Source organism: Artibeus jamaicensis, unplaced genomic scaffold (genome assembly GCF_021234435.1).
Source record: "Artibeus jamaicensis isolate MK-2021 breed Jamaican fruit bat unplaced genomic scaffold, CSHL_Jam_final contig_484, whole genome shotgun sequence".
Lineage (NCBI taxonomy): Eukaryota > Metazoa > Chordata > Mammalia > Chiroptera > Phyllostomidae > Artibeus > Artibeus jamaicensis.
The window spans coordinates 12,466,138-12,478,877 of NW_026521859.1; the positions used below are offsets into that span (position 1 = coordinate 12,466,138).

Consider the following 12,740-nt stretch of genomic DNA (forward strand, 5'->3'; position numbering starts at 1 on the left):
GCCAGGATCACTTAAGGACTACCCTGGACCTGACCCACACAGTCTGCTGTTCACCCCAACACTCTAGGAGAGGACCTTGTCCACCTTTCTCCCTGACCCCTGGGAGTCTTACACTGCTCACTGCAGGCATTTTCCAGAATGACCCCTGCTCTATTTATGCTGGCTGTTAGTCTTGATGTTGTCCTTGTCTCACAGTTCCCTCTCCCTCTTTCCAAGATTATACCTTTGCCATGTATCCACCATCCATGATCGCCACAGGCAGCATTGGGGCTGCAGTGCAAGGCTTGGGTGCCTGCTCCATATCCGGAGATGAGCTCACGGAGCTGCTGGCAGGGATCACAGGCACTGAAGTGGTGAGTGCTGGGCAGCTGGGAGGCAGCCTGTTAACTTCACAAAGCACCGCTATTCCCTGAGCCTCCAGCAGAGGGAGGCGTCCATTTTAACCTGATCCACATTCCTGGTTTCATGTAGCCTGCCCTTGGGGCTTCTTTGGCCTTTATCTCCTGCCTTGGTGTGGACAGCAAGTAGTCTTGGGCCAGCTGAAGGACAGGCACTATTCCAGGCAAATGGTGTGCAGGAGCGGGGGTGGGGGTTTGGTGTCAGATGCAGGGCTGCTCTCACACTCTCTTGCCACATCCTCTTGCCAGTTTCTGAGAATTGAAGGCTGATTTCTGGGGCTGGGCTGTGGCCTAACTCCCCAGACCTCCTAGTGCACTGGGAGGTGTCCATCCTTGGCACCTGCTGCCATACGCTGTGGTGGGGAGGGGAGTGGACCTTTAGCTCCAAGGGGACCTTCCTCCCTTTCACCCAGCAGTCCCTCCTCACAGTTCCCCTTTGTTCCCAGGACTGCCTGCGGGCCTGTCAGGAGCAGATTGAAGCTGCACTCAGGGAGAGCCTCAGGGAAGCTGCCCAGACCTCCCCCAGCCCAGCACCCAAAGCCCCCAGGGGCTCTGGCAGCCAGGGGCCCAGCCAGACCAGCACTCCCACAGAAGTCACAGCCATCCATCTGTAGCCCTGGAGAGGCCCCCCTCTAGTGGCCACTGACAGCAGAGGAGACAGAGCCACCGCCCCCCTCCCTGCTTGCCAAGAACAGACGACTGAAGTCTGCGGGGGCTCCTTCCTGTTTTCCCTTTGCTAAAGGGGCAGGTCCTACCTATTCCTGCAGTGTGCACTAAGGGGCCCTGGCCAGCCACATCTGGGTGGCTAGTCAGGCCCCTCTTTCCCCCTGCCTCTGACCAGCTTGTCTCCTTCCCTGGCTGTGGGTGGGTCAGGCTTGTCAGAGACAAAATTGAATTAGGTGAAATATATGTACCAGCATTCCTTTTTGAGGCCCCCTTGTCTCAGGGGCTCTCATGTTCTCCAAAATACCCTGGTGCCTTATAAAGGTGCTGCACCTTCTAGAATTACTGCATTTGGATTGGGGTCTTTCTGAAGAAATTTCCAATATTCTGAGAGACACAGTCTGGACAGCTCTTCTCAACATACTTTGGAGAGCCCTGCATCATTCAAGATAACAGCTGCTCCTAGAGGGCAGGCCTCTGTCATCAGAGGTTCAAGAATCAACAGATTCCTCCTCGCTTTGCTTTCCACTCAGCTTCTCCTATGTGATGGGGGAGGGGTGTCAGTGCTGAAGGAAGAGTGGTTTTAATTTATTAATTGCATTGAATACAGCTGTAAGAGTGTGGTGGGGCCCACTTGCCCCACAAGAGGTGGTAATCCTGGCGGTTGCTGCATCCTTCCCCTCTGCTACTAGAGGATCTTTGGGACTGAGGAGCTACTTCAGCCTGGGGAGGCATTAGGCCCTCTCCTTTTGGCCCTCTGCCCTTTCCTTCAGCAGGGGATGAAGCAGGGATGACCCGGAGGTGACCGAGTGCCCTGTCTGAAGGGAGGCAAGCCCTGTTGACACAGGCCTTTAATAATAAAGATTGTGGTATAATAGTGGCCTTGGCTTCTTGGATTGGATGGTGGTGTGGATAAAGGCCCATTTCTAAACTGCATCAAGTATAGCAAGCAGCAATCAGTGGCCTCAAATAGGTTCATTAAACCTTTTCTGTAACAGGCCAGAGAAAAAATATTTCAGGCTTGTGGGTTATATTATCTGCCCTGCATATAGTCAGTTTTATGTTATAATGGAACATGCATTCCTAAAAATCAATGCACTATGCAAAACTCAAAACCCACAGAACTTTATGGGCTTAAGAGACAACACTCAATGGGGTTTTTTGTTTTGAAGCATAGTTTTTACACACTGAAGAAACATTGGGTTGGCCAAAAAGTTTGGGGTTTTTTTTTTTTTTTTTTTGGTGAGATGGCTAGTAGCACTTAGTCATCTTCATCTGAAACTATTTTGTTACTATATTGTGACAGCTGTTGTATCTGTACAGTTTTTAAGAAAAACATCAAACTGGTGAATTTTGGGGTGGCTATTTTAATAAATGTGGAAAACATTTTCAGCATATTATGCTTTATCATTTCAAGAAAGGTAAACATGCAACTGGAAGGCAAAAGATTTGAGCAATGTATGGAGAAGGTGCTGTGACTGATCAAACGTGTCAAAAATGGTCTGAAGTTTCATGTTGGCGATTTCTCACTGGATGAGGCTCCACTCAGGTGAACCAGTTCAAACTGACAGTGATCAAATCGAGGCATTAAACGATGGCAACATTATACCACATGGGAAATAGCTGACACTCAAAATATCCAAATCAATAAAGCTATTGGTGAAAATGAAAAAATGTGTCTTTATTTTCTGGAGAAAACTAAAAGGACTTTTTGGCCAACCCAATACAATAAACAGTCCTTATCTTCAAAAAGACCTGAAGAGAGCTTATGGAAAGAGATCGGAAGGATGTGGAAGGTGGGTTTCAACACCAGATGTGGGTGTGGCTCCCAGCCCACACATTGGAGATGTATATACTTTATCTGGTTTGGTTCAGCTGGGTGTGGTTTTCTGATTTTACGTGTTTCTCAAGGACGAAACTGCACATATGAGATCACATTTTCCCAAAATATATGAATTTGGCTGTAGAAAATTCACGCTTTTCAAAGGTGAACAAAGGCTACAGGACTACACTCTGCTACTGCAACACGAGAGCAACCGCGGGGAACACGTAGACAGGACGCAGTGGCTGTGTTCCAGTAAAACTGCACAGTGAAGTTTGAACTTCACGCAATTGGCACCTGTCACAAAATAGTTTAAGAAAATTTCCACCCATTAAAAGATGAAAATCAGTCTTAGTTCATAGGCCATAAGACCTTAGTTTGCTAATCACTGGTCTAAAGTCCTCAGCAGCCAAGAAGTTAGAAAGCAAACTTGTCTGGTGGTGGCCCAGACCTGGGCACAACCAGTATTCTCTGTCTGGCCTCTGTATTTCCACTCCCCTCTAGGGGCCTTCTCTAGCTCTTCCATCCGCAGCTGAGACACCATCTTTTGAACCACCCCCTGGTTGCTGGCATTCTCCCAGGCAGCCTGCACTGGGGAGAGGCAGAGACTGTGCCAGGAGCTCACGCTGGGTACAGCCTGGAGAAGCAAGACTGCAGAGTAAGGGTGGGGAGGGCTTCCTGCATAAACTGGGTACGAAGGCACTCCTGGACAGGGGGAACTTTGAAGAGTAATTCCTACCTCCAGATAAAGTGAAAACAGAAAGATCTCCACTAATCACATTAAAACACAGAAGCTCAATAAATACCTGCCTTTTTATCCACAACCCAGTGATGTGACACAACAGCCTGATAGAGAAAAGCACTCCAAGCCCAAGCAGGGCAGTGGGAATGCTGGGTGTGGAATCTCAAAGAGGTTCCAGAAATGGGCAGGAGCGATGGGCTAGGATGGAAAAAGGAGCAGCCAGACGCTCAGTCTCCCCCGTCAGGTTCTGGGGAGTCCCAGATGCCCATGAGCCGTCACTGCCCAAAACTGGGTCTTTAGCTACAAAGGCTCAATGTCACTGTTAGTCACCAGACGGGGATCCTGGTGTCCTCCCGTGCCCCTCAGACCAGGATGAGTGTTTCCTCAGTCCATGGTGATGGGAACATCTTCCACATCCCGGGGTACTGCACTCTGAAGCTCACGCCTGATCTCAGGGGACAGCTGTGGATGGGGCTGCAGCCGGAGCAGCTCCAGGAGGGCCTCCTTCTGCTCTGTGGCCAGGTCTGCCTTATAGCGCTGGGCCAAAGTCAGGAGGCACTGGTGCCAGAGCACAGGTAGTTCACGCTTCTCTGTCCGGAACCTCAGGAAGTGGAAGACCAGCGCATCCAGCACGCGGTAGGGCAGTGCATACTTCTTATCTAGCAGCAGTCGCAAGAAGATGCTGTTGGCACCACTGTATTCCATCTCAGCAATTTTCAGCATCGCCGCGCTGGCAGGAAGGTGCAGGCAGGTTAGTGATTGGGAAAAATTGGGGAAGAGGCTCTACTTCTCCCTACTCTGCTGGCCCCTACAAGTCCCGAAGAGCACCAGCTCAGGCCTTCCTCTCAGCCATGCAGTCTTGATCATCCTCCCTGCACTCCAGTTAGCTCTGTGCTGATGCATCACAAATCCCCACCTCTGGCTCAGACTGCTTGTCAGTATTCTACTACAGTCTGTCCAAATATCTCAACATTTCCACCCCTAGCCTATTTTCTTCCCATATTCTCTATTCGTTCATTCAACTATTTACTGAGCACCTACCATGTGCCAGGGGCCTATTCTTGTGGGATTTACAATCTAGTAGGGGGATGGCACACTTACTGGCTTCAAAAAGCCACAAACCCAGGGCTATCATTAGCTCCTCCTCCACTCTGTCCCCCCACCAACTTTTCAAGTTCTGGTGAGTCCACTGACTAGTCCTCCTCCCTCCCCACCAACACTACCTGGAATGCAGCACGGGGATGGAGCATTTGGTGATGATGCTACCCACGATGATGGCTTCCCGGAGGGTACAGGTGCCCGACTCACACAGTGGGATCAGGATCCCTGGGGAGGACCAAGCGGGTCGTCACTGGGAGCCCAGGCTGAGAAAAAGCAGGTACAGCAGGAAGCGCCCCTGCCTACCTCGGAGGCAGCCATCCGCCCAAGTCAACCTTGGTGCTCTCACTTCGGGAACTCCAGCCCCTCCCTTTCTTTCATAACTGCCTCCTGGGTTCTCACCTTTAAACCAGGCTCCAGGCTTGAACAGGGCCTTCTTGAGTGCCATGTAGAGGTGGAAATTCAGTCGTTTGTATTCAGCAATGTCATCCCGTACCCGGGGGAGCAGGACAAGGTTGAAGAAGCGCTGGGCCATGCGTTCCTTCAGGTTAGAGGCGAAAATCCTAGTTTTTTGGGGAAGGGGGACAGCAGCAGGGAGATCCCAGGTCACTGGATGGTCTGGAACTGGCCCTTTCACTCTCACTGTAAATGGTGTATGCAAGAGATTTGAGGGGTCTGTGCGAGTGTGTGAGCTGTGTGCACGCCACACCCACATCGGATCAGAAGGAACAGGAGAGGCACAACAGGTATCCAAACAGGTGAACACTGAGAGAGCTGGATCACTCCCGAACCGATGATTATTCCGCTATTCACCTTCCTCTCCCCACTGTGGGTCTTCTCTACCCTTCACGGGACCTGAGCATGCCTGGGGAGCCGTAGGCCTCTGAGGCCAGGCTGACATACCAGGGTTGTAGCCCTGGTTGTACCCTCTTCCCTAGAAACACATCACAGGACAGTGTCAATAGGGTCTTGACCCCCAAACATGAAACATGAAAAGCTGGAAAATGATGATATAAATAAGCACAACAGAAAGCTCTGAGGCCAAGTTAAAATGTAATGGCAAAGGAGAGGAAAGCCTGTACTCTCCACACCCCAGCCCTTACCTAGAGACATAAGGCCATTCTAACCCCCATCTACTCTACCTTGTGGCTTGGTACATGGCAGCAGCAGTCCAGGCCTCGGGCTCTGTGACGTAGAGGATCTGTTCCCAGTTAGAGAGCGCAGGGATGATCTTAAACGCCTTGGGCAGCTTCCCACTGCGGTACTTGGATAACACCTAGGGAGTGAGTGAGTAAAATTATCATTGCAATTAACATATCACTTGTGTACTGCTTGCCATGTGCTTGTCATATCTTCACTCACTTAATCCTCACAGCCACCATGTAAGGAGATGCTGTTACCATCCTCACTTTCCAGACAGGGCAACTGAAACCAGAGTTAAGAAACCTGCCCATGGGCTCCAAGTCACTAAGTGGAACAGCAGGACCCTGAACCCATACACTCTGACTTAAGACTGTTCTTGGCCATCAGGCCTTCTGTGTATGACGTGTGAGCATCCAAAATCTTAGGGGGGAATCTACAGCCCCTGTGAGGGTATCCCGGCTTACTTCCCGGACTCCTCTGTAGACCTCCAGGACCCGGGGGTCCAGCTGGGGCGTAGGGAAGCCTGTCACTTCGGACAGCACGGTCTCAACTTCCGTCTGCTTCTCAGTCAGCTTCTCCATGATGATGTCAGCCAGGGTGCGCCTAAGGGTAAGGAGGTGTGGAGGGAAAGGGGGGGAAGTGGGTGGGAGTGCTGTGGTCACAGTCCAGGAAGCTCTAGACGCTGCGCACAGTCCCTTATGAGCTCCAATGAACCTGTCATCCTGCTAGGATTGACCTCAATTCCCCTCCAGGCCTGTCCACCCACCGCAGGACTGATGCAGAGCACAAATGACCTGAAAGTCATTCAATTTAGGATGAAGCGGACAGTTGTGTGGAGAATAAGAACCTGGACTCTGAAGCCAGTCTGCCTGGGTTTAAATCCTGGCCTTCCCACTGCTGTATGACCCATAGTCTGTATGACCTGGGGCATGCTATTTCGCCTCTCTATGCCTCAGTTTCCTCATCTGTCAAACAGGGTAATAACTGTACCTATCTTGTAAAGTCAACATCAGGATTCAATGAAGTAATGCTCGTACATAAACATGTAATGAGTGGTGCCTGTCTCAGACACATTCCTCATAGGCTGGCAACGTGCTGAGGTCTCTCAGACCACAGAACCCAGGTCTGACCGCTCACCTTAGAGTGCCACTCATCCTAGCTGTATACGAAGATTTCAAAGTAGCTGGGTTCATTTAGAAAAAGACCAGAGCACAAACTTCCCACCATTTTATTAAAATTTATGCAAGTAGTTCTAAGATTAATAATATTTTCCTCAGCCTCCTTGAAAAGTACATCAAACATAATTTTTATTGTGATGACTCAGAATTCTCATTACACTAAACTTTGGTTTAAGAATAGCTTCTTCAGAAGCTGCTAAAGTATATTTAAAACGGCTCCTGTTTTCTGCAGGTTGTCTCAAGGCCACGCACTGAGTACAGGACTTCCCAGATATTATCTCACACAGTCCGTGCAACACTTGTGTGAGGTGCTGTTCCCCTATTCAACATGGGAACAGGTACTCGGGTGAGTAACTGCCCCAAGGTCTCAGCACGCTCAGCTCGGGGGAATCAAACCCTGACTGTTCAGGTTCTTCGGAGCGCACTGTGACGAGCCGCCAAACCCGATGGCCTCTGACCTCTATTTGCGTGGGTCTAGGCCTGCTTTCTAAAGATACCAGGGGCATTTCTCAGGACTGCTAGGGGTTCCTGTTTCTGGAGCTTTACTCTTCTGTTCACTGCAAGCTGGAAAAACATTCTGCCAAGGATGGCAGAGGCGCTGTTAAGGAGGAGTCGTAAGGCACTGAGAGGCTCTCTGGTGCGACAAGCATACAAGTTCCGGTCCACACTGTGTGCTGTCTCCGTCAGTGGCTGGGTATCAATCTGGGAAAGGAACTCATTTTTTTGTTCTGTGCTCTCAGATAAATTACCACAGACCTTATCATTCAGCCTCCCCTTCTTCTCACTGTCTTATCAGCACTGAGAGATGCATTAATCCAAAGTAGCGTAGAGAAGCAAGACCAATGTCATGCTAATACCACAGGGTCAGAATTAACTGGTTTGGGGCCCTTATCCCAGACTCCCCTTCCCTGGGCTAAAATCCACATGCTCGGGAGTTTGACGACAGGAGCTTAAATGCTTGCATGTGTTGGAGCTGGCATTTATTATGGATAGGAATGAATTAGTGGTTCCAACTGGGGGTGAATTTGCCCCCTAGGAGACATCTATCAATGCCTGAGACATGTTTGGTTATCACAAATGGGGGGAAGGTCACTACTGGTGCCCAGTGGGTAGAGGTCAGGGATGCTGCCAGGATCCTACATCGCACAGGACAGCCTCCACAAAAAAGACGTATCCAGCCCAAAATGCCAACAGTGCTAAGGCTGAAAAACCCTGAATAAAATGAAGCTTAGGGTATGAAAGATGTTTAGCTAAGGAAATTGAGGTCACCAGTAGGGAAACTGAGCACATGAAGAGCAAATGCAATGGGACATGTCTCCCTAGAAACATAAAAAGGTCAGGCAGCTGCCTACCCAGGTAATCTGAGCAGCTCCGTAACAGCAGACAGAGTGGGCACAGATGTTCTGAGTCCCTGTCATTCTCACTCAGAATGGCCCTCTGAGGACGGGTCAGTGTTACTGAGGTGGTTCCCCACAACCAGCCATGCGCAGGCCCTTCCCAAAGAAAAGGAAATCAAAACTCTGTTGGGGGCATATGCTTCCCTATGGCAAGTTGCTTACCAAGACCCATACCCCAAATACCAGGCCATGCCAACCCTACCTGGCAGGAGGGTTTTTATTCATGAACATCTCAATGGCACGCTCATCCTCAGGGTCCACAACAACCTCTGCGTGGTGGCCCACCCCTGTCATTGTGGCAGCCTTCTCCAGGGTGGGCCACTCTTCATCCTCGTCATCTGATCCATCTTTCGGCATTCCTGGACCTAGCGTGGGGGAGATAAACTGGATGAGAGAGGCAGGTGGTGGGTGAGGGATTTAGAGGTCAATGTAACCATCACAGACAGTTTAAGCCTCCTGTGTGCTTGTAACAGACACAGGTGTGTGCAGTGAAACAGTGGTGCACATGCTATCTTCCTGCACCAGGGGTTTACAGTCCTGCTTGAGAAAGAAAATGTACATATAGGAACCAATGAGACAGTGGTGCCAATACATCATAGTTAACACACTACACTCAGTCACGTAGCACGAACTGTTCTAAACACTGTATATAACTCTTACAACCCCAAGAAGTATGCCCTATTACTATACCCAGTTCCAGATAGAAGACACTAAAGCACAAACAGGTAATTTGCTTATGACAGGTACTCTGGATCTAGACTGTGCATTCTTCATCTGTATTCTACACACAGGGCAGGGCTTGATTATACACCAAATGAATGGTAGAGACAGTATATAACCACAGGCACTTAGAAGGTAAGTGCAGGGGCTGGTTAGGCTCTCAGTAGGGAGCATGGGAGCAGGCGGAACATATTCCAAACCTGGATTACAACACTGGCAAATGGGCTTGGTTACAGACAATTAGACTGCAGCAAGAAATAAGGCTGGATGGGTAAAAAGCCAAACTGTGGAAGGCCTTGAGGTTAGTCAGTACAGGTCAGATTTCAGTGGACCAAGCCATTTGAATAACCGATTAGTAGAAGGCTATAGCTGGTTGGGCATCCGGTAAGGGACGCAGTACTCCAATGAAGGAGACAAAGTGCTGCATCTGAACAGGTCATTAACAGAGGGAATGTGTGGTGAAATCTAAATGAGGGGGGTGGGGAGCGCAAGCGATGCAGGTGTTTTGTCTCCCAATCTGTGAAGGGTAGATGTCCCTTCACTCCAGACTGTAACTCCAGCTGCCACCTGTACAGCCACCCTTGCATGACCCACGGGCACTTTAAATTTCACCTATCACCAACCAAATTCACTTTTTTCCTCCTAGGTCTATACTACTCACTGTACTCACTGTGTTCTACATCTAAGTACCTGGCACAGCCACCAACGCAGTGCCATGCCAGAACCAGGGAGGCGGGCCTGTGTCATCTGCCCTCACCCCAACAGCCAATTAATTACCAAGTCCTATTCGGTTCTACCTCCCAGAGTATCTTTCAAATCCTTCCCAGTTCTGACTAATCCTAGGTCAGCATCTTCTCTTGCCTGGATTAATTCAGTAATCCCCTAACTGGTCTCCACATTCTCCAGTAACTTTCCATTGTCTTTATGATAAATTTAAATCCTGGGAACAGACCCCGGCTAATGCAGCTCAGTGGATAGAGCACAGGCCTGCAAACCAAACAACCACGGTTCGATTCCCAGTCAGGGCACATGCCTGGGTTGCAGGCCAGTTTCCAGCAGGGGACACATGAGAGGCAACCATACATTGATATTTCTCTCCCTTTCTCCTTCCATTCCCCTCTAAAGATAAATAAAATCTTTAAAAAAAAAATCCTGGGAACAGCCTCCAAGGCTTTTGCAGATTTGGCTTCTACACACCTCACCAGCATTCATTAATCCATTTATTACACAACCCATTCGGCAAACATTAAGTGCCTACTATACATGAGACCCTGTTCTGGGAGCTAGAACTATTGTAATGAACCAGAGAAACAAAATCTTTTGCCCTTGTAGAGCATATATTCTAGTGGGGGAAGACAGACAATATTAACACGTAAGAGGTTAAAAGACAAGTGCTGTGACAAAAGCAATAGGGCAGAGTAGAGAAGCTGGGACTGTGGAGACAGGAGTGGGAATGTTGCAATTTTTAAGGAAGCGGTCAGGGAAGCCTCTCTGAGGTGAAGAAATGAGGGAGCGTGCCTACAGGTGCATGAGGACAGAAGGATCAATCAGGGCAAAGGCCCTAACTTGCCATGTTTAAGCTTACAAGTGGGGAGTGAAAAGGGGAATGCAGAAGTCAGACTGGCAATGGAAGCAGATCACACAGAGCTTTGCAAACCACTGTACTCCTCTAGCTGTTGAGTTGAGAGTGGGCTGTAGGGATGATGGGACATTAATGAGGAGGCTACTGCAATAATCCAGGTGAGAGAGAGCAATCATGGTGGCTTGAGAGGATGGTGTTCCAAGATAGTGAGAAGTGGTCTGATTCTGGATATATTTTGAAGGTAGAGTCAACAGGGTTTCCCAACAGATCAGATGTGGAATTAGAGAGAAGTCCAAGGTTTTAGTCTTAAGCAAATGGAAAAATATCACGCTATTACCTGCAATGAGGAAGATAGAGGGGCAGGTATGGTGAGGTCTATTTCGGACATGTTATGTTTGAAATGTCTATTACACTTCAAACTGGAGATGTCAAATTGGCAACAGAAGAATCTATCTAGGTTTCATGAAAGAAAACCAGGCCAGAATATAAAGGTGAGAGCAGTCACCAAATAGGTGGTATCTGAACCCTCTGGCTCTTCAGTAAGAGGTTGGAAATCAAAGGGGAGCGAGCAAAGGATACTGAGAGATGAGAAAGTAGTAACACAGGAACGTGATACTTCTCAGAAGAAGCCAAGTAAAGATACTTAGCCAGGAAGCCAATGTTCCACTCTGAGCAAAACAATCTGAGATAAGGATTAGGGAGGTCAACACTCCCGCCCTAAAAAGATGTGGATCATCCTTTACTCACATTTTCTCCCTCTTTGGCCCCTAAACAATATTATTTCTGCTCAGGGCACTCCCTACTCGTTTTTCAGGTCTCAGCACAAAGGACATGCTGTCTGGGGAGCCTGACCCCCAAGATCAATGCTATTGTTATCAGAAGAAACTACACTTTACCGTGGAATTCATTAGTTTCATTGTCTATTGTCTACTCTCTCTGGGGCTCTACTGTACAATCTCTACTGTACAATGCTGATGTCAGACACATATCTACCTTGTTTACCTTTCCAAACCTTCTAAACTCCCTAGCACAGTACTAAGTACTAGCAGACATCCGTAAGTTTTCATAAAACAAATGCATAAATACCAGAACTTAATGGTGTGGGCAATCTCTTCTGGTTGGACTGACTACAGTGGTACTTAGAAGACGAGGCCTAAACCTAGTAGTGGGAGTGGAGGGCACTGACTATCCTCAATCCGCTCTAGGGCTGGGTCTCCGATTCCATTACCTTCGTAATACTGTGCCCGCCACCCACCCCCGCCTTTTTTTAATTCCAAGCTATTCCCCTGTCCGACACCGTTCCTTCCTCATTTAACCTCCTTTTTCCTCGGACTCATCCCGCGCCACTCACCCAGGCGCGTGATGCGCTCCCGGGGCGCCGCGGGTTTGCCCCCAGTCCCATGTTCGGCCTCGAGCTCCTCCTGCTGCTGCCGTGCTTGCCGCAAAATCCGTCGGGTCAACCGGGGCCCTACATACTCTTCCTCTTCTTCGGTTCCGCGACCCCGCCGCTTCTCACGGGCCCCTGCCCGCACCGCGTCCCCAGCGAGAATCTGCTCGGCAAGGGGCGCGTGTTTTTCCTGAACTCCAACCCCGCGGACCGCCTTGAATTTGGGCATTTTTCTCGAAACTGCTGCCCAGACAGTTCACACGTGGACACAGAGAAGAAGTCCTAAGGGCGCTTGCGCGGTGAACCACCAGCTCCCAAGAGGCTACACAGACCACAGCGCCGCCTACAGTTCGGAGGCCAGGAGTGCCATCAGCGACTCCCTATTTGCTAAGAACTCACTGTCCTGCAGCTAGAGTCCCAAATAAACTTATTGCATTTAACGTTAGCTTTTTTAAGGTTCGTGGATTTATGCACAGGATGTTGCAACCCAGCTGATACCAATGGAGGTGTCACCGAGATGACGCCTAGAGAAGCCCCTGTTCCTTCCGGTGCGTCCACTGGGCGCTCTATTTTTACGTAATTTCCGCAACACCTCTTGACCGACGCCTGC

General features: G+C 49.4%; 2 protein-coding genes across 3 annotated transcripts in view; one reads left to right on the forward strand and one right to left on the reverse strand.

Moving 5' to 3' along the window:
* Window positions 1-1,938, forward strand: part of CCND3 (cyclin D3) — a 93,423-nt gene extending 91,485 nt beyond the window's left edge. For both annotated transcript variants that reach the window (XM_037154927.2, XM_037154920.2), the window contains exons 4-5: window positions 217-353; window positions 845-1,938. In XM_037154927.2, the coding sequence (XP_037010822.1) occupies window positions 217-353; window positions 845-1,012 (305 nt within the window). In that variant the 3' untranslated portion in view covers window positions 1,013-1,938. The remainder of the gene's footprint in view (window positions 1-216; window positions 354-844) is intronic.
* Window positions 1,939-3,678: 1,740 nt separating this feature from the next.
* Window positions 3,679-12,529, reverse strand: BYSL (bystin like). Its single transcript, XM_037154938.2, has 7 exons — window positions 12,095-12,529; window positions 8,644-8,806; window positions 6,331-6,469; window positions 5,866-5,999; window positions 5,126-5,286; window positions 4,849-4,951; window positions 3,679-4,355 (listed from the first exon to the last, which is right to left on the reverse strand). The coding sequence occupies exons 1-7, from the start codon at window positions 12,357-12,359 to the stop codon at window positions 4,010-4,012; spliced, it is 1,311 nt and encodes a 436-aa protein (XP_037010833.2). The 5' UTR covers window positions 12,360-12,529; the 3' UTR covers window positions 3,679-4,009.
* Window positions 12,530-12,740: the final 211 nt, after the last annotated feature.

Bases quoted from the DNA above. Each gene is read 5' to 3' on its own strand.
- BYSL (XM_037154938.2), bottom strand. From the start codon at position 12,359: ATGCCCAAATTCAAGGCGGTCCGCGGGGTTGGAGTTCAGGAAAAACAC. The intron at 8,807-12,094 runs GTGAGTGGCGCG...CCCCCACGCTAG, and splicing joins GGAGCGCATCACGCGCCTGG to GTCCAGGAATGCCGAAAGAT. The intron at 4,952-5,125 runs GTGAGAACCCAG...GGTCCTCCCCAG, and splicing joins GCCTGGAGCCTGGTTTAAAG to GGATCCTGATCCCACTGTGT.